At 45.1% G+C, this 24044-nt stretch overlaps 1 protein-coding gene across 1 annotated transcript in view; it reads right to left on the bottom strand.

Moving 5' to 3' along the window:
• Positions 1–5139: 5139 nt before the first annotated feature.
• TNFSF8 (TNF superfamily member 8) overlaps positions 5140–24044 on the bottom strand; it is a 28045-nt gene continuing 9140 nt past the window's right edge. Inside the window, exons 2-4 of the mRNA XM_059142294.1 lie at positions 22548–22590; positions 10494–10565; positions 5140–9182 (exon numbers count right to left, since the gene is read on the bottom strand). Of these exons, the coding sequence (XP_058998277.1) occupies positions 8788–9182; positions 10494–10565; positions 22548–22590 (510 nt within the window). The 3' untranslated portion in view covers positions 5140–8787. The remainder of the gene's footprint in view (positions 9183–10493; positions 10566–22547; positions 22591–24044) is intronic.

Here is a 24044-nt window from a genome sequence, read left to right as displayed (position 1 = left end):
GCAGACAGAGGGATCAACATGTGCAAAGTCAAGTGGCTTTGGAGGGAACAGTGCAACGTCATTAGGCATGTGAATCTGGAGTCAGACCATGGGCATTAAATCCTGGCCTCTCAGCTCCTTAGACATGCTAATGCATTTCTCTGAGCCTCTGTTTCCTCATCTAACATGGGAATGGCACTCTTGATCTCATAAAACAGTGCTGAGGATGAAATAGACAACAGTATTGAAGGCTTCAGTTTGATGCCTGGAACCTGGTAACGAAGCTCTCAGTCAGAGCTGGCAAATATGTAATATAAAGCTATTTAAGTAAACACACCAGAATTGATGAAGGAGCAATAATGAAAAGGTCACGTTCAGTCGAGGGCTGTGTATTTGAGTGTATGAAAGTAATTTTGGCCATAGGAATTAAGCTTCCTTAAGCATTTGCTGGCTTTCTCCTCATTGCGATGTATCAATCCCATGACGGGTCGTGGCCTTTCTTCCCTTGACTGCTTCTGCGCCTGATGCTGACTGCACCCGGCCAGCTGTTAAAATGAAACTAGTTGCGAGAGCGGAAGGCAGACTCAGAAAGGTCATGGCAGTTATGTTCTTTGTGTGCCCAGCAGTGGGAATGGAATGATGAAACACCTCAGCTGGTTTTCCCTTGGAGCTTTTTGTTGACGCAGGGGGATCAGACTCCAATTCAGCATGATCTTAACTAGTCTAACGGACACTCTTGGCTGTTAATTCCTTACCTCACTTGCGAGTGAGTCTACACGTTTCCTGAGGGCTGACTCTGTGCCAGCCTCCAGTCTGGTTGCTGGGGCTCTGAGTGGATTCTTGCTTCTAGGCACGCCACTTTAAGTGGAAAAAGAGACATGCCAAGGCCAACATTTCACTGTGTGAATAAGGTGGCCATGAGGAAGATGCAGGGACGGGACCCCCAGTACTCCATTGCTCAACTATTGAGTAAGCTTATTCAGGCTAGTTTTCCCTAAAGTATGAAAGCATTCATTGAGCATTTGCCTCATGAACACCTTGTTCGTCCAATGGCCGTTTTTTCCAGATGCAGATGACGCAGGCTTCGGTGAGTTTGAGGAAATATCATTCCTCTTGTCTTTGCCCTTGAGTTTCTTTCTGCTACTCTCCTGCAGTGAAACTCCTTTGCAGATATTAAATGTAATATAAGACCTCACATTTGTATGCTTTTCAAGCTTACCGTATGTTCTTCCCACAGCTTTGGAAAGGATTATGCTCCTTATTTTACAGTTGAGGAAATTTAGAGCATCCGTGACTCATCAAGAGCCTCCTGTTAATCACTGCATGAGCTATGATTCAAACCCAGGTTTCCACACCAGCCATTTCCATCCGCCACCTCCAGACGTGGTTCTCTCTTTCCTTGGCCATAGGGAAAGTACATCCCTTGCTCTAGACTACATCCCAAGCTTTCAACATATTGGTTACAGTCTTGTCCCAGCTCTTGCCCAAGATACCCAAGGGAAAGAGCTGGACCAAAAGCAATTTTTAAAAATTCAGTGATAATTACAAAAGAAGACCATCATGGTGACCTAATGACACTTATGGTAGTGTCTAGACCCTCATATCTACAGAAAGAGTAGAAGAGGTGGGAGAATCCATTTCCCCAAGTCACCTGGGAAGAAACAGGGAAGCCTAATGGATTCAGAGAAATCATCAGATGATTTTCAGGGAAAATCGTCTGAACCAGTAGCCCTCAAACTGTTAGATGTCTATGAATCTCAGTCTTGTAGATTTTATCAAAATACATATTTTGTTTCAGTAGGTCTGGGTAGATTTGAGATTCTGCATTTTTAGCAGGCTTTCCGGTGATGCAGGGCTGCTGGGTTCAGGACACAGTATGGATAATGAGGATTTAAACCACTGGCTCTTGAAGCTGGAGAGCTTATAAATAATCCTGACGCCTGGGCTCGAACCTCAGAGATCCTAATTTAATTGGTCTGGGCTATTTGCTGGGGACCAGGAATTAAAAAGTCTTTCAGTTGATTCTAAGGTATACCAAAATTGGATTTAAAATCTAGGGAGAGTATACCCACCTACAAAATGATTAGAACTACACAGAAATGTCTTATAGGGACAAGAGGGAGAGAGATTATATGGCAAATATACTACACCTAGCTCATAGAGACAGTTCAATAAACCAAATGAAGGTTTGGTTTTTTCCCCCCTTTCAAATTCTCAGGTGGCACAGATAGGTTCTGGAATCTGGAAACATCCCCTTTCTTTAATAGCTGTCTTACTTTCCTGAGTGCTAAAAAACATTTCTAAGAAAAAAAGGTGGCTTTCAATTCACATTTCCACACTTTTTAAAGAATTGGTAGTCCTGTTTTTTTTTCTCTTTTGAGTAGCTTATTTGGTATCTTTCCTCTAGAATGTGGCCTGTGTTTAAAGAGATTTTCTTTGATTTTTCATTTAAGAAATAGTTATTGAACAGCTGTGATGTCCCAGGAGCTGTGCGGTGCTGTGAAGACCCAATGCCCAATAAGATTGATAGGATTCCTGCTTTCCAGGCCTTTGGAGGCTGGAAAGAAAGTATCGAGAGGGCTAGAGGGAAGGGCATCATGTACTAAAGAATGGGACAAGTGGGGAAGAAGACTGCAGGGTATTAGGTGAGGCCAGAAGAGTCAGGAAGACTTCTTCAAGGAGATTGGAACAGTGACAGGAGTCAGCCAGGCAAGGAGAGTGAAATGAGCATTCCAGGCACAAAGAGGAACGCCTGCAAACACTGAGTGGCAAGGCTGAGCACAGGTTTCAGGAACTGGGAGAAATTCAATGTTATTTGACCATCAGGCATAAGGTGGGAAGGGGCGTGAAGCCAGAGAAGAAAGAAAGATCTTGATGGGGAAGGAGAGAGCTTAGATTTCAGGAAGCCTGGGTCCACAGTGGTTGGAGAATGGAATGTCGGAGTGGGGATGTTTACACAGCGGGGCTTGAATTCCAGCTCTACTACCCATGTGGGATGCTGGCCATGCTACTCAACATCTCAGAGACTCAATGTCACTTTCCGCAATGTGGGGAGTGGAATACCTACCTCCCAAGCTGTTTAAGATCAAATGAGTGAGTGAGTATGTGAGAAGTGCAGAACATGTAAGAGCTTCCAAAGTGGCCATGATTGTTCTCAGTACCCAGAATGATGGTGCCATCTAAGGGTGGGATTTGTGAGGGGTAAAAGAGGATCCAGGTTTTGAGTTAGGTGGTGACAAGGGTAACATAGTAATAGGGTAACAAGGGTAACAGGAAACAGGGGTAATATGGTGACAGGTGACATGGTGCTCCCGGGCCCAAGAGAACTAAGTGAACTGAACAAATGTTGATTGAAAGGGAAATAAGAAAGAAGGGTTATGAGAGACTCAGATCATCCTTGAGATTTAAAACATAGGAATAATGACAAGTTTGGGATGAGTCTGGGGAAGTCAGCTTCACATGTTGAGACTGTATCCATCAGGGATCATTTGCAGAGAACAGATGTCTCTCCAGCTTGTTAGCAGGAAGGCACTTATGCCAGTGTATTAGGTGACTTACAGACTTGCCAAGAGGTCTGAAGGAAGAGAATCCAGGCTGAGCTTTCGGGAACAACCTCTAATGCTACCCCTCACAATGGGGCTGCTAGGGTAGTTGCTGTCTCTTCAACAATCTTGCAATCAGGAAGCTGCCCCTTTAGAGCCACAACACGGCTGTTTCAAACAGGAAACCACCATAATCAGGAAGCCACCACTGCTGTCAGACCTAGAACCACTGCATAACTCCAACAGATCATGTCAGCAGAATGAATGCTCCTGTTCCTACAGCAGACTCCCCATGCCTCCCAACCTAGTATCTGAATGCTGGGACCTCTACAGATGCACCTGCAGAAAAACCAAACGCCCCCCACAGCTGGGCTTGCTGGCAGACTGGACAATGGGCTAAAATCTTGTTCATCTTGGACAACACACTTCTAGAGAGTTAGGAAAGTATATTTTAAGCCTTCCAAGTTCTGGAGCAGGAAAAGTCATGCTAGAATCATACTTTGCCGACTGTGGGTTGTGACTCATGACAACATCGTAAAAATCAATTCGGATGGTCACGACAAGAGTTTTTTTTTTTTTTTTTTTTTAAGTCACAAGTAGTTAAGTATTACTTAATGTAAGCTTTGTCTTAGGTTTGTGCGTGAGTGAGTGTGTGTATGTGTGTGTGTGTATTTGTGTGTGTGTGTGTGTGTGAATGTACATTTGTTTGCAAATAAAGCATTTCTTCCTCTGAGCCACGGTAAAAAACAAAACAAAACAAAACAAAAACAACCAACAAAGCGTTTAAGTCCCTACCGTAGATGTGGAGTGCCAATCTTCTGTTGCAAGATCTCAGAAAGAACTCATGGGTAGAGCCCAGCAGCCACTGAATATATGGGGTTGAACTTTAGGAGCAATCAAATCTGGAGATCTAGGTTATGCAGTCATGGGCAAGAAAGTATCATTGGAGCCAAGGGGAAGTTGAGTAAGCCATTCAGGGAGACCGGATGGAGTGTGAAGAGAAAGGTGGGGGACAGACACCAGGAAATAAAGACACTCGGTCTTGAGGGAGAATTTTCTATTTGGGGTTGTGCTCATCTTCCTGCACTCTGGTATTTTTCATTAGCTTTCCAGGAAGAGAACTGGATCAAGAGAAGCCCCAGAATGCTCTGGGAAAACCTGCACCTGGCATGGGGGCCTGGCACCACACTGGCCCTCAGGACTGGTGTGTGGAATACATGTACAGAGCACAGAAGTTCTAGGAAGGAAGGAAAGAGTTTTTTGGATTCCCAAGCTCCAGCTTATGCGCTGTGACCACAGAGGAGTCTAGCCTCGCTAAAAGAGGATGTAGCTTTAGAATAATAGTTATAATTTTCAGGGAGTATTTCTGCTCTACAGAAAAATGGCAACAAGGAGTGGTGGCTGTACAGGAAGACATGCTCATTGCAGCAAAATCGGGAGGCAAACTAAGTGTTCCTCCATAAGAGCATGGCCAATCCAGTATATTCAAACCATGAAATAGGATATCGCAATTAAACAAGTGAGCTAGATCCACAGGTGTCAGTCTATAAAAATCTCAAAGAATTTATGTTACCTGAAAAATTTCAAGTCACAAAATATGATATGAAGTACGATATCATTTATTGAAAAAAATTTCATTTATTGAAATTGTTAAAGCCATACAAAATTGTACTATATATTCTTATGGGAAAACAAGTCTAAAATTATCCAAGTAAAGGGGCTGGGCAAACTTCTAGGTGGCTATCTCTGGGGAGGGTGGAGGGAAATGGATGGAGGAGTGAGGCTTTACTCTATCTGCCGTGTTTTATTTTTAAAAGGAAGCAGAAGCGAACATGGCAAAATATTAATATTATTAAATAAGAAGTGAAGCATGGGAGAAATACTACTTTCTGTTCTTTTCATAATTAAAAATAAATACAACTGTACATACATTTTGCAATGCCCAGAGCAAGAATAAAGCTTCCTCCCCAACTGCAGGTTAAGCAGATGACCTGAAAACAATTACTAGGTGAAAGCGGGGACACCCTCTCACACACACACAGACACGTACATGCATGTGTATACACACATAGTACACACATGTGTATACAACACACATGTGTGTACACACATATACTGATATAAACATACACAGATAGCTACATATACACACATATATGTATAAATTCAGATTAAAACAATAAACTTTTATTTTTAAATAATTTCTTCAGTTTCTCAGAGATTGAACTTTTCCATATGGGCTCCCGGCCTTTTTCTGTGATTTGCCCATGTACTGAATCCAAAGACTATCTGAGTCTCACATTTGAATGATGATTTTGGAGGATCTGTGTGGGGGAAAAGAAGAACAGAGAAAGTCCCCGAATACTGGGGACCACCCCAGGGCAGGGGTAAAGAAGTGACCTGAGGAATTACAGGAAGGGTACAGAATGAGACCAGTAAAGCCTGGTGGGAAATCATGCAGAAGGGAGCCAAGAGGTTGGACTCCACTGCTAGCTCAAATCCCAGCTCTGCTCTAACCACACAAGAGGACTTGACAAGTCTCTGCCTGCTGTCAGGCATGCATTCAACCACTGGCTTAGCTCATCAATCAGCATCTTTCCAGAGACGACACAGACTTCTCAATCCTCTTAATGCAAGCATCTTTCCAGAGACGACACTGACTGACTTCTCAATCCTCCTAATCCAAGTTCTAGAAGGCTCTCCTGTTTGGTAGATTCTGCATAACTTCTTTCAGCACTTCCTCCCTTTCAGGCCTGTTCCTGTCAATCTTCCTGGGGGTGCAGGGACCTCTTCTGAGCCAACCTTTGTGTGGCTGGGGAATTCTGAGAGGAAATAGGGTAGGTTAAGGAGGCATTGGTAGGTAATAGACAGACGGGGTGAACAAAAAGTTACTAAATGTGGAGAAGGAAAGTCTTAGGAATTCCCCAAGGGCAGGAACACATTTTGTCTACACTGACTTGTTTCTTATGAGTTTATGCATTTGCCCTTTTCTACACTTTCTGCAAGTATACTCGTGTGTGTGTGTGTGAGAGAGAGAGAGAGAGAGAGAGACAGACAGACATTCCCAGGTAGAGAATTATTTATTTTACTTGCACAGATTCTACCACAGTCCCAGGGGCCTGGTTAACCCTCAGGGAGCAACAGAATCTGGTTTTGGGGCACCTGGGTGGCTTAGTCCGTTAAGCATCTGCCTTTGGCTCAGATCATGATCCCACGGTCCTGGGATTGAGCGCCGCATCAGGCTCCCTGCTTGACCAACCTGCTTTCCCTTCTCCCTCTGCATATTGCTCCCACTGCTGGACTCTCTTTCTCTCTCTGTGTGTCAAATAAATAAAATCTTTAAAAAAAGAAGAATCTGGTTTTAAGCTTTCCATCTTATCCATGCCCTATTATTTTCAGTTGAGTTACTAATGATTATTCCCCTTTATTTTTTTGTCTTGTAGAGGACTCCTTAATGCTGTGCCCCCTGTGTCTTCAGCTGTTGGCTTGCAGGTCATTGCTTGACAGAGACTGAGAGCTGGAACCACTCAAGTATAAAAGTCAGGTGCCTCTGCTCAGAGAGATGAAACCTTTCTCAAGCTTGAATATGAGACAGTAGAAAATTTGCTTAGCGCACACAACCTTAGATTGTGGATACCTTCTCAAGAACACCGGAGTTGGCTTAAGCAAGGTTCATTTGTCCTTCAGAGTTTGGGTATAATTCAAATGCCAGGTGCTCTCTTACTTGCTGGTTTTGGGTCCTCAAAACCTGTCTCTGCGTTTATTACATACTTGGCTTGCTGAATTCAACACCTCTTCCAATGCCCGCTCCTCCCAAAGAATCTACTCATAGAAAGCGTTAGGAGAAATGCAGACTTTACTGAATGTTTCATAGAGGAGGCTGAGGAGGAGTTTGACATAGCACATTGCTCAGCAAATGACTTCAATTTTTCTTCAGCTGTTTTGTTTTTTTTGAATTCTTCTCATCCATACCAACACTGCTGGCGTTTTTTTTTTTCCTTTTCTTCTTTAACACTTTTTCTAGTTTTTCTCTGGCAGACTTTCCTGATTTCCTACATTTTTCTTTTCCCTGCCACCTTTCTTGAGAAAAATGCAAATTTTGCTCCATTCTTTTGGATGGCAGTAAAGGGTCCCTTTTGCTTCTGAAGCAGAAACTCTGGGGCATTATACTTCAAGCTCAATGGTCCTTTTCAACAGATAAGGGGCTTCTTCCAGAAAAGATGGATGGATATAAAGGTAGGTTGGTGTAGCTAGAAAAATCTCACAATTACCCCAATCAGGAGAGGAGGTTGCCATTTTTTAGAAGTCCTCACCATGTTCAAGGACATCATCTTTATCAATAACATTCGGGGCCCTTAATGGCCCTCCACAGAAATGGCTCCCTGAGAGGCATTTGAAGGAGGGAGCAGAGAGAGATCATGTGAGAAAGGACAGCAGCTGGTCCCTGACCAAATGGCCATATCACCATGACCAGTGCACGCCAATGGAATGTTTGCTGAATGCACAGCCCTTCCCTATAGGAAATGAGAGTTGTATGTTGTTGATGTGTTGTCAGTCTTAACTTGGATGGAGTCAAGCCTGGTCAGAAGACTTTCCAAATTCCAGGAGGCCTCTTAGATTTGTATGGTCAGTTGGGCAGTCGTTTCTTTTACACATTTCAGATCCCACAGTTCACTTCATTTGGGAATGTACCTTGAACCTCCTCCCCAAATTCCGACTCCGTTGAGGTGACATGCAGCCAGATCCTACTAGTACCATCAGATTTATACTGGCGTGAGGCGAGGGCCTTCCCTTTGGCTGGGGGCTTCTACCTGGAATCTGAATTCACGGGTCTGGGACAAGACATCTTGGTCTTCTGAGATGGAAGAGATTTTGGAGAGATTCAAATCCAGCCCATTCATTTTCCAGACATGTATCCAGAGTTCCAGGGAGGGGAAAGGAATAACTCCAGGTCACACAGTGAGCCAGTTAGTGGTTGGGCCAGGGCATAAATCCAACCCTTCTGATGCCCATGTGGGGCTTTTCCCACATACTGCCTTGCTTCCCTCCTTTCTGTTTGAAAAACACTTCACTCAAAACTGTTTGTTTGTTTGTTTTTTAAACCCTGGAGCTGTATCTTTCCAAGAGACAGAAGGAGAAGCATAATATTTAATACCCTTTGTGGTTTCAGGCTTGGTCTAGAGTTTTCTTTTTGCCCAAGTGTTTGGATGGATGAAGTACTGTATGGTAGAGAGTGGTTTTCTTCCTGAAGGCCAGAAGAAATGGTTCAGTCTGAACTACTGTATAAGAAGATAGACAACACATTCTCAAGGGGAAAGGTGTTTGTATCCACATACTGGAATTTATCCACCTTGACTGATATGGTGGTGTTGACCTGGAGGTACTCCAGCAAGAACTGAGAGAGATTTTGGTATATGTTTTTCGTTTGTGCTCCAGACTCACACACTGTCACCAGAGTCTGCTTTTTGACATCTTGGTTGATGAGAAGCTCCAACTTGAGGTCAACAGAATGTTCTGGGCATTTCACGAGAAATTGTAGTTGGCAAATGATGACATACCAACCTGGGAACTGGATTACCAGATTCCCATCCTGATATATGACTCCACGAACAACACCATCTTTGTTCCAAGACAACTTGGATTTATTTATATGCTTTGACACTGGAGAGAGAAGGACAAAAAGAATTACTGGGCAGATTGCAAAATGGGAAGTTTTTATTCAAGGTTTCCCATTCAAGACCCATGTTTTCTAAAACATTGCCTGCTGTTCTAACCATCTGGAATCTCTTCCATGTTACTTATTTTAGATGCTGCTTAATATTCAAGGCACAGGTGCAAAACTACCCCTGTTTCTCTTCTCTAATGCTTTAAGCTGGAGGGTCAAAACACATATGGAAATGGAATACTACCTCTTATAGAATTATTTTTCACTTATATATTATATTATTCTTTTCTATTATTATTCTGTTATTATTATAATTATTAAACTTCCCCTTTTCAGACCCTGTGCTCCTGGACTATATTCCCCACAAGTTCTGGACTATCATGTTCATTCATTCAATCAATCAATCAATTAATGTTTCATCACTAAGGGGCTACTAGTTTATAGGCATTGCATCAAGTATCTGAGATAGGATAATCAGTTTTGTTCAATTAGTAACGAATTTAGGCATCAAGATATCCAGGAGAACTTCAGTCTTTTGATTTTCATAGCAAGATGCATCCTTTAGCAATTCATTGTCTCATTTTTTTAATGTCTTCCTTTGGGCAGCCAAACATAATTGTGTAGATCCCGCCAGTGTTCAGTAGGGGCTCTTCCCAGCTGGGGTTTTTAGAAAGCAGAGGATGGGCAGACCGTGTGGGCCGCTATGTTTGCATGGAAAGCCAAGTCTCTGTGAGTCCAACAAGTGAAAATCAGCACTGATTAGTCAGGGTGCCTTTCAGAACTGGAAAGCTGGCCTTCGTTTTAATTGCCTCCATGCCTTCCCTTTAAACCTTGTTGCAATTCAACTGAAGGGTGAGAACTAATCTAGCTGCAAAATTGAATTTTTAAAATGGGCAGAATGGTTATTCAGAGAATCTTGGCCATCCTCTCCGTATCTCAGCTTTCCCAGCCTAAGTGCCTTGAATTATTTCCTTTAGAAGTGGCCTCTTAGCTGAAGCACACAGCAATATGCAAAGAGACTGTGTGCTGACATGTTCATTAAGTTGTCAATCAGGGGACAAGGCAAGTTCATGGTTCCCTTGTGAAGAACCTGACAGAGGCAGAGACAAAGAGCTTGTTTCTCTTCCATGAGGAAAAGTACTGTGCATTGGCTCCAGACTTACACGTGGCTGAATAGAGAGGGGGTCCAAGGGTCCAACACAAACGTCTTTGGAGGCCAGGTTGACAACACAGAAAAGTGAAGGAAGTTTTAGAAGGCCACAGGAAGTGGCCTTCAGATGACCAGAGTTTCTGGATTCATTACTGACCTTGGAGGTAGGCCCATGACTTCCTGAATGGAGACCTTTCCATTACACATGAGATGTCCTCTGAGCAATTTCCTAAAAGTAAGGAGATTACACATTAATTGTCTTTCTCTGCCCTGGGTACTGGGGACACCAGCTCTTTTTCCATGATACTTTCCATGATACTTGGAGACAATTAGTATTCTGTTTCCATTTGGGAACCTGTTTGTTTCTCATTTTATCATCACATATTTTAGGGTTCTTTGGAATTGGCTGCTTCCACAAGGACTGGAATTTGGGGGAAGAAAGCAAAGATGACTTGAGCTCCCCTAGGTATCAGGTGCCATTCCTGTGCCTACTTACTTCACTTCACTCTTGCAACAACTCTACGAGAGTAGTATTATTAAGTCTTTTTTTACAGATGGGAAAAATTCTGGGCACCAGACAGATTAAGTATACTGTCCCACCTTACTCAGCCAGGCAGTGGTGGTCAGAACGAAAGTTCCAGTAGTGATTACTGCAATTCTGCCTTTGAGAGCACACCAGATACTAATCTGTGCACTTTTACATGTTTCTGCTGATCGAATTCTCCAGCTAACTCTGCAAAGTGGATGTCCTGATGCCTAGATGGAGTCAATGACACAAAGTCAAGCAAGTTGGTGGTACTGTTGAGATTCACCCCCATGTCTATCTGATTCCAGAGGCCAGTTTTCTTCCTCCAAGCCACTTGCTGGACAATGGAGATAAACACATTCTTGTACTCAATTTTAAGAGGATATAGGATTAAAGAGATCTAAGCAGGAAGTCTGCTATTTGGAGCTTCCTTGGCAGGGGAAAAAGATGGTGTTTATGTCATCATGGTATTTAAGAAACAAAAATATTTTTAATATATGCACCAGTGATACTGGCTTAGGAGCTTCTTATTATAGAAACTATTTTATATGCAAAGAGCCAAGTTATACATTTCCTGTAGTGACTCATGAGTTCAACTTACTCTGGGTGAATTCCTACTTCTCTTTGGACGTTGGTTTCCTGTCTATGCAACTGGGAGGTCTAAGACCTGACATTGACATCTTTTTGATGATGTTATCAGAGTGACCATTCATTCCATCCATCAGAGACAAGGCAGCCATGGGCCTGTTGGGTTGAAGCAGCCACACCGTGATGTGTTTGCTCCCTGGATCTCTGAGTGGTATCTATTGGGCTCACAAGATTCCCCCCACTTGCATCTCTGCCCCAGGCCTGAGAAAATCCCTCCCCGGCCTTCCTCACTTCCCCACAGGAGTCTTGAAGAGGTTGGAAGTTAAGCAAACAGTTCCCTCTGCTGTCTGAACTAGCTCACTGCTAGCAGCAACCCCTGCAGAAGCAGGCAGCAGTTTTGATCCTTGTCTCTCCTCGACCCATAGATGCTCTGGCCCAAAGTGTCTTCTTGGTGATGAGGGCTGGTAGACTAGTTGCCATTTTTTGATCCCATCTCTTTACCTGGCATTCTTGTCCTGCCTACTTCAGCTGCAGCCCACGCTCTTGAGGGATTAGATTCAGGGATACAACATGGCAGTGGGGTGGGGGGGGGGCGCGCTCATTTTCTAATGCACTGTGAGAGCTGTTAAGAGAGTTCTCCCCTGGCCAGCCTCCCCTTTTTAGGGATGTAGAACATAGAGTCAGAAAGCATTGTTGCAAAGGCAAATGTGGCCTTATCTCTTTTCTGCTGGGAGTTCCTTAGGGACTTTGCTATGCCTGCTGGATCTGAGCCAGATACTCCATTGAAGTTCACGGTCCCTAGTGTTCTGTCCCTCCTGCATTCTCTAGTCTTACTCCACCTTCCCTCCTTCCCTTGAACTCCTGATCCCTACAGCAGTAGCAATAATGCAGACAATAAAAAATTGCTAACGCAGACTGAGTGATGGCCATTTTCTGGGTTCTCTGCTAAGCATGCTATATTTGATCTTTCTCTTAATTCTTATAGCCACCCACGAGAAGGGTACTACAGTGATTTCTTTCTTTCTTTCTTTTTTAATGGATGCACATAGATTTTTAAAAAATTATCAATACATATGTATTATTTGTTTCAGGGGTACTGGTCTGTGATTCATAGTCTTACACAATTCACAGCACTCACCATAGCACATACCCTCCCCAAAGTCCATCACCCAGCCACCCCATCCCTCCCACCCCCCCTCCATTCCAGTGATTTCTGTCTTGTACTTAAGGAAACCAAGGCTTTCAAAGGTTAATGACTTGTTCACATTTGCACAGCTCATCAGTGAGAGAGTGAGATTCAAACCCAGGCTGTCTGACTTGAATGGCCTGGGTCGATTGCTGACGACTATACTGGTGTTTGGAGGCACCATGGCCCTCAAACATGCATATTGATTTGCCTCTCCACCTGGAAGCTCCCCTTTACTGGGGAAGTTATTCCTTATTTAAAGCATGGCCTCGAAGTCATCTCTGACCCTTCCTCTATTTGCCTATTGACTTCCTCCATTAGACTATGAACCCTCAGAGCAGAGACAACTATTTCTATATCCCCACTGCTCAGCCCAGAAGATGCTCTGTAAATATTTATTGAATTGAATCATCTCTTCTCTCCCTCTTACTTCCCTCAGTGGGTGTCAGCTGCGTTCTGGCATGAGTGAGGCTAAATGGGGATGCTCAGTTTGTCTTTCCCCTCCGGCTGGAATAACACCTTGCCTCATTCCCTCATAGTTCTTCAGATTAGCGTAGATTAAATGGGAGGAGAGGACTCATGCCCTAGGCTGAGGCCAACACGGATGCCAAGACCAGGTTCTGCTCATTGGCTGGAGGCCCCCCTCACATCATGTCACTTGTGGTGGCATCTGTCAGGTGAGTTTCCGTAAACAGGCAGGTGGCCGGAGAAGGACAAGCCTGGGCTTGCCTCTCACACATGCAGGTTCTGTTTTTCCTTTCCCCTTTGGTCTTTGTATGTTTGGTTGGTTGACCTCAGCTGTAATTCTGAGAAACCCAAGGATGGAAAAAAAAAAGAAAGAACAAGCCTCATTCTGAAGCATTTGCATTTCCTGAAGTCAAATGGCAAGGTGTATTTTAATTCTTCTTTAAGAATCTTTTTAAGCAAAAAGTGGTTTCAAGCAACAGGAAAAAAACAGGTAACCCTCTCCACGAATGGTGTTGCTGAAGCTGCCTGAGGGCAGGGGGCTGGGAAAGGGGACACTGGAAGAGCTGTTGGTGGAAGGGGGTGGCTGAATGTGCAGAGGAGCCCAGAGGAAGGCATGGCTGTTGGCGATTCACATCTGACAGACTGTCAGCAGGAAGGAGCTGCAGCCTGCTCCGTGGGGCCCAGACATCAAGGCTTTATGTGGAGGTTTGAAGAGACGAAGCACTTGGTTCCTGACTAGCATTGACCATGTGCGCATTTCTTAGACAATAGGAAGACCTCTAAGGACACACACCACACTGTAAATCACAGGGCTGGCTGCTCAACTCTTTGACCAGTTAGTGCTATTCAGAGCTGTGCTGGGCTGTTTTGAGGGTCATTTTGCCAGCCATGTGTCACCCTCTAGGTCTGTGATACAACTTTCTCTTTCGGTTATGAAAACAGGAAGGAGTGATTTGTAAATAGGTGGTGGGACCTGTGGCAGGAAGCCTGTGATGTGCCTTGCATTTTTGAATGCTTGGAGCACGGGCAGCAAAACATCTCCTTTCCCAGCTGAGTGTGTTGTCTAGAGGGGTTTAGTTGAAAGAACTTACCACTCAGTGGGGGATAATGAGAAATGTTTGCAAGTCAAGGCTGAGTTCATGGCCTGGGAATTAGAATCTGGGAATCTTCCCTCTTTGGGTCCTAGTGTCCTTAGCTAGATGAAGAGCAGTGTGGGTTTGATGGCCTAGAAGGGCCCTTCTAGTTTATTCTAGCTGGCTGTGTAGACTCAACTGTACATGGTCAGGCTTGCTGCAGCAGGGGGAATGCCAGTCCCAGTTCCAACAGTCTGTCCTTGTGGGCATGTTGCTCTACCCCATCTAGGAGACTCTCTTCACATATTTAAATCTCCAGACACCCACAGTGGTGTCTGGAGAGTGTTTTAGGTCTGGGGTCAATTTAAGTTATGAACAGGCTGGTTCTGTAAGGCTTTGCATGGCTGATAGAAATGGAAGTTCCTGGAGAGGTTAACCAGTCCAGGTTGGTAAACATATAACCTATGTGCTCTTCAATGTTATCCCCATGGCAGGCTTGTCCTAGGTCACCCCATGAATTAGTGACAGAAGTAGGACCAGAGCCTAGACACTTTACCCCTTCTATGGAACATTCCATCTTTCAAACAACTTAAGTGCTCTGTGAATTTCTCTGAGGACCAAGGCCTTTAGATGGGCAAGATTTATAAGCCCAGACTTGGCCTCCTCTAGGATCATGGAACTTTTCTGGGCATTGTCTGGAAGCCTGAAGAGAAGCATGTGTCAATAAAATCCTCTTGGCCACTTCTACAGAAGAGAGAGCCAGAGAGAGAGAGATGTTGCTTAGGATGCTCGAACAGACCATGTTCTAAGGGCACCTGGATGGGTCAGTCAGTCAAGCAGCTGCCTTCGCCTCAGGTCATGATCTCAGAATCCTGAGATGGAGCCCTGCATTGGGTTCCTTGCTTAGTGGGGAGTCTGCTTCTCCCTCTGCAAACCCTCCCATTCCTGCATTCATGCTCTTTCTCTCAAATAAAATCTTAAAAAGATAAGAAAAGATCAATTTCTAGGAAGCAGCATAATGGCAACCTGAAGACTGGCCACTGCTTTGGGATCTTAAAATGTTAGACTTGAAAGGACCATTTGACACAAACTTAACCAAGACCCTGTTCTGTGAGTGGGGACATTAAGCCCAGAGGAACTGATGGTCTGGCCCAAGATAGGTTCAGAGGACTAAGAGTCTCCTGATTCTTAGTCCAGCCGGGGCTCTGTCCTCCAGTTAGTGCTTCCACGGTGGAGGAAGGGTTAAATGTAGAAAGAAGTGGGTTTGCAGTCACCATGCACACTGGTCTGAAAACTGATGAGACAACTGGAGGTGCTGGGAAAAGATGGCTAATGAGCCTTCTGGACTCCCTCTCACAGACCCTGCCAAGTCATAAGTCATCAGCCTTGATTGGGCTTCCATCAAGATTCAGCAATGCCCAGGGTGATAAAACAAACCAGGCCAACCATTCCGGCCAGACAGTATGTGGTCTGAGTGCCAGGCACCTTCCAAGCAAATATTCAGATGAGACAAGACAGAGTGCATCTGGGCTCCAGTCAAGGTTTTTAGCTGTTACTTCCCCTTAAGGACCGTCAGTTACCGCATCAATAAAGGTGGTTGATAATACTCAACCCAAATGTAAGGTTGTTGCAAAGACACCATGAATGTAAAGTGTCCAGTGTAGCATGTGGCTTAGAGGAGACATTCAGGAAATGGTAGTCCCTTCCTCCTCTACTCTTCTTGTCCTTGTTAGACAATTAACCATGCCCCTCGGCAGAGTGAGCTGGCTGATGAAACACTCATTAAAGCAAAGCTCATGGCATTATCTGATAGACTGAAGTTTCTCAACTAAGCACATAAATGTTTGAGGCCATCTGATGGCTTCCAGATGAGTGTGTAAAATGTTCCTTCCATCTGTTGAAAATATTTTAAGCCTTCCAAGAAGGAGAGGAATTACCCTAATGATGGCATCTACCAAGGTCTTGGCAGTCCCTTCCTCTGGCAGGATATCCAGGAGAGTCCCAACAGTGACATCTAGGGGGAAAGTCTCTCCAGTAGAATTTATCAGTAGAATTTGGAATCAAAGGGAATCCTTAACCTAAGGATCATTTCAGCAGGCTTCAACTAGACCATTTCCTCGATGCCACAAAGCCAACTAGTGATAGAAGTTAGTGATGGGTTATTTGTTCAACAAAGCACAAGGCGGTGACTTGGGATTTACAAACAGCACTCGGGGAATAGTCATCCCCACATGTTCAGTGTCAAGTACAGGGAAAGTGACCAGTAGGCACAAATGGCAGTCAAGCTGGAATTCATTTGAATTTCTTGGCAGTTTTTTAGAATTTTGGAGTCTTTTCAATTGTGAGCTGTTGTAGTTTGTAAGATCAACCTATCTGACCACCTGACTTAATATAAATGCAGGTGGCATTAATTTTACTGGGGGGGGGTAGATATGAGGCATATAAAGTGTGTAATCCAAAAGGTAAAGTGAATCTGAAGTCACATGGTGAAATCTGCTAATGTCTTAAATACTCTTTTTAAAAAACACCTCCTAGCTATTCTAGATGCAAAGGTATGACAGTGCACTTGGGAAGTTAGGCTTAGGATCAAGCAAGCTTGGCCTCCCTTTCCTCCTCTGCTACTTCACTAAGTTGTGTGGCTTTACAGAAGTCACTCAGCCTCTTTGAATCCTCCCCCAAAGGGAGGATAGTAGCAATCTGCCTTGATGAATTGCTGGAGGGTCAGAGGAGATCATGCATAGCTATGAGCCCTGTGCCCACCACCCAAAGGACACCAGGTGATGGCTGGCTCCTGCCCCCTGGTGCAGGACTTGTTTTGCTCAGCTGGTAGGAACTCAAGCCAACACAGGTGGCGACCAGAGAGCTTGGGTGAAATGCATCATCCTACCATCCCTCTCTCCATCCGTTTCTCCCTCCATCCCCCCTTTCTCCTCCTACCTCTTTTTCTCTCCCCTTTCCTTCCCTGAAGTATTGGAAAGATGGGGATTTCTTCTAGATTGAGAGATTTGTAATCTGTATATGCTAAGCTCCAATACAAATTTTCATATGTTTTCCAGTGATCCGAGTGTTTTTTCCTCTCCTCTCCTCTTGTCTCTGGACCCCTCTCCCGCCTCCCTCACCTGTCCTCTCTCTTCCCCCTCAGCTTTCCTTGGCAGTAGGCAAGGTTGGCAGTAGAGCAGGTTGCTCTAACACTCTGGATGGCCTCTACAGGACTCCATTCCCCTTCATTCTGAGCGGCCCTTTTTCTAGTTTATTTCTTGCGGAGAGATTCCCGACTCCTGTTAGCTCTGCCTTAAGCAAAAGTCAGTCTAAGAGTGCGTTTTGCATTTAAAGTAAATGGAGAAGGCTCTTTAAGGCCTGTGACTCTCTGAAAAGCAATGTGCCCCCTGAGCAGAAGTACCCCCTCATGCTGTGAAAAATTAAAAAAGAAAAGAAAAGAAAAGAAAAAGGCTCACCACAATGGGTGAATTGGGCAATCGTGAACCAGGTCATTCTATCTGGTAGACGTAAGGCAGGTCTCTGCTGTTTGCAGTGGTTCTGGGGCTGGGGGAGGCTGCTGCTTCTCTGCCAGCCTCTTCTGCCCTCAGTGTGGCATCCTGGTGGGGACGGGACAGCAGGGGTAGCTGGGGATCCTGAGCAGAAGGCCTCCAAGGATCAGTTTCCTTGCCTTCAAAGGCAGTTTTTATTGCCTGTGAGTGGGTAGGTTCACCAGGCACAAACAAGCGAGCAAGCCTTACCTGATCTCTTTTAATGCCCAGATTTTCTTTTTTAGCAGAGGGGCTGTGGAGGAAGGTAATCTGCCAAGCCACGTAAAAATTGTCCATTGTTAGAACTCTAAAATACACCATTTGTCTAATTCCAGGAATGTCAGCCTCAAAACAAAATCCATGCCAGGCTCAGGTCATCTGGCTGGTTCTCCTCACTCTTGACATTTTAGACAATAGGACATTCCAGGCCCCTGAGAGGGAAAATGCATGGCTTCGAGTCCCAGGACCGGAATGCAGGTATTCCAAAGTTCGACTTGTTCTCTGTCTTTGCTCCTGTCTCCTGCTGGGTATTGGATTCAGGAGAAAGTTGGCAGAGGAGGGCAGGGAATTGGTCTATTCACTGGTTCTCTTTCCTCAGGGCCTCCAGGAACCTGTGGAGAGGGGGTACCCCGTGGCACAGGAAAGGCTGACTTCTTCTAACTGGAGGCTGTAGGGAGGGAAAGAATCTCCCAGTCTCACGATGCCTTAGCCGCAAAGCAAGGGTTTCAATTCTCGGCTTCCAAATTCCCTATGTGGACTCTTTATGACCCCTACCACTGCAGAACTCCATAACAAGAAAACAAACAGCTGTGGGAACAGGTGATGAGGAAGCCATAGTGTTGGAAGGGTGCCCAGCCCAGGGGAACCAACTGGTACGGGTATTGGAAGGAAGCACAGGGTGCTGTCCTAAGCACCTGGCAATACAATCCTGGATAAGCTAAGACGGAATGGGGCAAGACCTCCAAATCCAGGCTGACCCCTTACTAGCTGTGTAATCTCAGGCAAGTCAGTCAAGGTGGCCAAAACCATTCTATGAAATAGATGTCGAGCTTGTGGGGTGGGGAGTGGGGAATAAAAAATGGGGAAGAAAAAGAGGTAGAAGGAGGGTGTGTTAATATGCAGGACAGAGGGCTGAACGCCCGTGGGGAAAGCTGTCCTTTGAGAAATTCCTGGTGGCTGGAGGAGCAGAGGTCTGACAAGAACAGAAGGCTCTAGTACTCTATTTGCATCATTCCTGGGATGGAAGACACTGCCCTACTAACTCCGCTAAGTACCCTAAATCCTATGGCAAACTTGGCTTTAGCAAAGGTGGGGTGCTGTTGGAGCTCTGGGGGAAATCAAGGCAAAGGGCCTGCGTTCTGTGATTTGGGCAAATATGCCACCTAACATAAGCACCTGTGAGATTCAAAATGTGGCAGAAGTGGAAAATTAGAGTAAGAAGTGAGGAGAAGGCGGCCAGCCATCCCTGGAGCCCGACCTTGGCTGCTCACCCTGTGGGGGATGGGACAGAGTCATTTGATTTGGGGATGAAAGAAGAGTGGACTCCGTGTCCAAGGGGCATAGGCTCAGCCAGGTGGCAGATGAAGGTCATGCTTGCCGTTCCTGGTCACCCTTATGGTGGCTCGGGGTGAGGGGGGGCGGGCATCCTTATTAACTCCATTTTCTAGATGAGAGGAGAAAGGCGTGGGGCAAGGGTCTCCTCCCTGTGGTCCTCCTGGCCCACAGTCCCTGCTGAACCCTCAGAATGGTCCACTGTGCCCTAAGCACTGTGGAATGAGGGTGACGTAGCAGTCTGCCAGTCACCAGACTCCTGGCTGGTATACAAAGCTCATGCTGGGACAAAGAAATCCTTCCATAACAAAACAAGCTGGTTTTTCTGTGGTTATCATGCAGCCAAGTGTCGTCCTGTGTTAGGGTACCTTCGTGCATGTACACGGGCCTGCCTCCTGGGCTCTGGGCTGCTGCCTGCCGAGGGTGTGTGATTTGCTTCTGCTAGTGGCCAAGGGCTCCCTAGACCATACCTGGCTTCTGCCCTTGTCCACTCCAGTCACAAACGACATGTGGCCCCTGGCACCCCTTCCCAGGGCTTTCTGGGAGATGGCTCCCCTCTGCCAGGTGTCTCTCAATGGCTTTTGAAAAGGGGCAATGGCTGCTTGTGTCTGTTTAAAAGGGGGTTTACTGGGAAGGAGGCTGTGGATATAGATTCCCTCAAGACTACTGTTGGGCTTTTTTTCTTTTCTATTTACATACTGAGCAAAAGAATTGGAGGGTCATAACGTGTCAAAGTTGGAAAGCCCCTTTCATTTAATTTTAGTACACTGGTACTACGTTATAGGTGAGGCCCAGAGAGGAGGAAGACTGGTCCAGAGAAACACAGCCAGCTGGCAGGAAAATCTGTTCCGGAGCCCTTGCTCTTTGGCAATGTTCTTTCCATCTCACCCCAGAACTGTGTCTGCAGCTGGCCAGGTTAGGAGAAAGGTAGACGTACATTATAAAATAGGAGACAGGGAGCATAGCAACAGCCGGCCATGAACATTTCATGGCTGAGGAATGTCATTCAGGGAAGACAGAGGACTGGATTCTGATCCCTGCTCTGCCATCAGCTTCTTGGGTGACCTCAGGCAAGTCACCCTGAGGGCTTGGACCTCAGCTTCTCATCTGCGGTAGGGAAATACAAACCCCCACGTTGCTTGCTCGCAAGGTTAAGGTGAAGATCAAGCCAGGGGAGGCACGGGAAGATCCTTGACAAAAAAGTTTCATAGCCCTGGTGGAGATGACTGTTAGCATTTCTAAAATCTGGCTGCAGAAACGCTGAATTGCCAGCAGAGGTTGGTTTTGGATTTGTGCGTGTTCTGATATAGCGATGGCCAAGATAAGAAGGGATTTGATGAGGGACCTAGCCCACGGCTCCCACAGTTTGGGGTTTCATGGACCAGAGAAATTTACACCCAGAGGAAAATTCAGTGGCCAATACAGAGTGGGCAGCTTTTGATTTAGTCTCTTGTGCCCATTAAAACAAAACAGAATAACTCAGACAAAAAGCAAGTGAACTTAATTTGCATCTGTTCCAGCTTCATGTTGTAAAAGAAAGGACAGTTCTATGCTTTCAGAAAGGAAGGATGTACTCTCAGAGGAAAAGAGCACCCCTTATATTAAAATAGTTGTTGGCTATGGAAAGAAGGGGCTACCTTCTTCTTTTTCCTATTTCGCCCTGGGCTGGTGAACACCAGCATAGGGCCAGACCGGCAGTCGGAGTCTCTGTGCTTGGCCACCTGTGAAGGACGGACTCTGCAGGTACAGGAACGGAGATCCAGACTCTCTGGGGTCCTATTGCCTCATCAAAACTACCCTGGTCATTGAATCGTGTTCCTGTTAAAGACTGCCTCTCTCTCTCTCTTCTCTCTCTCAAGACATGAGAAGTTCTGGTCTTAACTTGGAAGATCTGGGGGGGTATGTGGTGGTGGGATAGTGGGGGTGGAGAAGGAAAAATGACAGTGACTCAGTGTGCCAGGATGTTTTGCAAAGCTCCATGAGAACGTGCGTTACACGTTCTGACTCCCAAACCTGTGCTGTTCCCTAAACAGGGCTCTCAGACTCCGTCTGCTCTGTGCGTCACAGCCAGCCTCTCGCCTCATTCTAGAAATAAAGTTGCATGGACCCACAGCTGTGCCTGCTGGTTTTCAAAGACTAGGGTTACGCTATACCACAGAGGCATTATGGGAATTGAGGTCATTGTGAAGTAACTCCAGCCAAGGTTATAGCCTATTTTTACAAGGCTGTAGTTATTAGTCTTCCTTGAAAGATCCAGAATGCTTGTGTGTTTGTGGCTTTTGCTTCTACTGGCTAAATGTCTGTGTGATAGATAGCAGGAAAGGCCTCCTGAAGAAAACTCCCTGTGGGAGGCTGTTGGTATGCAGGGCTGTGTTCAGACCCTGTGTCCCACAGATGCCCTGGTGTCTCTAGCGGGGTGCCCACCATATCCCACCCTTTCTTTTTGACTTTTTTCTCTGAGCTGTCCGGTTATCCAGCTGTGATGCTATCTAAGTTCTAAAGGTTATAAGGCAGAGATGGGTTCATGTTCTGGGGTGGAAAAAAATCCAACTTTGGCTAAGAGATGGGGACATCTGGGTTCTGGCTTTGGCTCCATATGACCTTGGACATGACACTCTACTGGCTCTTATTGTTCCTTTTCTGCGTGAGGAAAACATTCACCAGATGATCTCTGGTGTTACCCTCAGTGTTAAGCTACCTCTGCTTATCCCCTCTGGGCCTCATAGAGACAAAGCGTTAACTAGTGTGTGCAATGGTAGAAAAGGTGAGGGGGAAATCTGTTTTTACAATCTCACCTTCATTAAGGCTTTTGGATACTACATGTTACTTAATGATTACAATATGCCAGTGGCCATACCAAGCAATTTATGGATGAGATCTGCTTGCCTTCTCCAATTTCTTCATGAGGTAGGTAGTAGGTAGTATTATTCCCATTTTATAGATTAAAAAACTGAGGTTCCGAGGCAGGACGGAGATCCAAGATGCATACCCACATTTGCCTGACTCCAGATCTCAAGCTCGTAACACAACTCTCCCTTGCATGCCTGTCCATGTCCATGCGATGGCCTAGGCACAGGTGGAATTTTCATTAACCAGAGAGCTGTGCGCACCAGGGTACCGTACGAAGGCTGTTGGGATGAACGCAGTTACACCAGCTCAGCTCTGAGCAGCCTTCACCTTTGCCTCCATTGGCTTTTCTGCTGGGCACTGCTAGGATGCTTCTGGGGGTTAGTCCACTATGATGTCATATGGATGATTTAATATACATCTACTCCCAATTCCAAGGTCTTACCTCCTTTAAGGGGGAATTTTCCTGGTGGGTTGGGAATGGAGTCCTGGAAGAGAAGAAAGGAAAAAAGAGGCAGCGTGAGATCATCATCCAGTGGAAAGGATTCATCTCTTTCTTTTCCATTTTGGTTGCCCTCCAAGTGCGATGCAATTTAGAATTCATGTTCCATTTGACTCTTTTTTGTTTTTTAAATTTTTTAATTTTTTTTAATTAAATTTATTTATTTATTTTCAGAAAAACAGTATTCATTATTTTTTCACCACACCCAGTGCTCCATGCAATACGTGCCCTCTATAATACCCACCACCTGGCACCCCAACCTCCCAGCCACCCCCCGCCACTTCAAACCCCTCAGATTGTTTTTCAGAGTCCATAGTCTCTCATGGTTCACCTCCCCTTCCAATTTCCCTCAACTCCCTTCTCCTCTCTAACTCCCCTTGTCCTCCATGCTATTTGTTATGCTCCACAAATAAGTGAAACCATATGATAATTGACTCTCTCTGCTTGACTTATTTCACTCAGCATAATCTCCTCCAGTCCCGTCCATGTTGCTACAAAAGTTGGGTATTCATCCTTTCTGATGGAGGCATAATACTCCATAGTGTATATGGACCACCCTAATGTTTATAGCAGCAATGGCCACGGTCGCCAAACTATGGAAAGAACCAAGATGCCCTTCAATGGACGAATGGATAAGGAAGATGTGGTCCATTTGACTCTTAAAAAAAAAAAAAATGAATTCGCTGACCCAGTTTACACAGGGCTTTCTTGTTCATTTGCTCAATAACTTGCCTATCGGAAACGCAGTCTGAGGGTTACTATCCACATTTTACAGGTGATGAACTAGGGGGCCGAGCAGGGTGAAAGGAAAAGTTTCTGGCGGCTCTGGGGACCGGAATCTGAAACTCATCGCCCTGTCCAGGCCTTTTTGTTTTTGCTTCCACATTTGATATTTTCCCCCCTTCGGTCAACGAAAGAACAAGCAACTGTGATATATAAATATATGTGGGTTTTTTTCCGTATTTGATTCATCAAACAGTGAAAATATGCTGAAAACATACCTGGGAAGGTACATCTCTCCCTTTCCTGTGGTTGGAAATTCTGAATTAATCGAATGTTTATAGGCCAAGCGTTGTGACGCAATAGTAAATAATGAAATCGGGTCTCTGCCGTCAGGACCTTATTACAAATTTATATATGATTATAATATCCAAATATTTATAACTATATAACATAAATAATCACAAAGGAATGTTATATATTTATAAATTCACATTATATTTCATATTATTTATTTTATAATAAACATAAATATATAGAGAGATATTTATACAGATATGTAAGGGGTTGATAGAAGTAGATTGTCTTTGAAGGGGGGTTTCCTGGGCTGGGGACTGGAGGGACTGATAGGGAGGTCTTGTTGCGGTGCTCTGAGCAAGAAGGCGATAGAAGCATATGGGCACACTTCTTCACCCTCACAAATCCCTCAAACACGGACGT

The sequence above is a fragment of the Mustela lutreola genome, chromosome 12 (genome assembly GCF_030435805.1).
Source record: "Mustela lutreola isolate mMusLut2 chromosome 12, mMusLut2.pri, whole genome shotgun sequence".
NCBI classification, from domain to species: Eukaryota; Metazoa; Chordata; class Mammalia; order Carnivora; family Mustelidae; genus Mustela; species Mustela lutreola.
The sequence above is the reverse complement of the archived record's forward strand: the minus strand, read 5'-3'. Positions and strand labels throughout refer to the sequence as shown.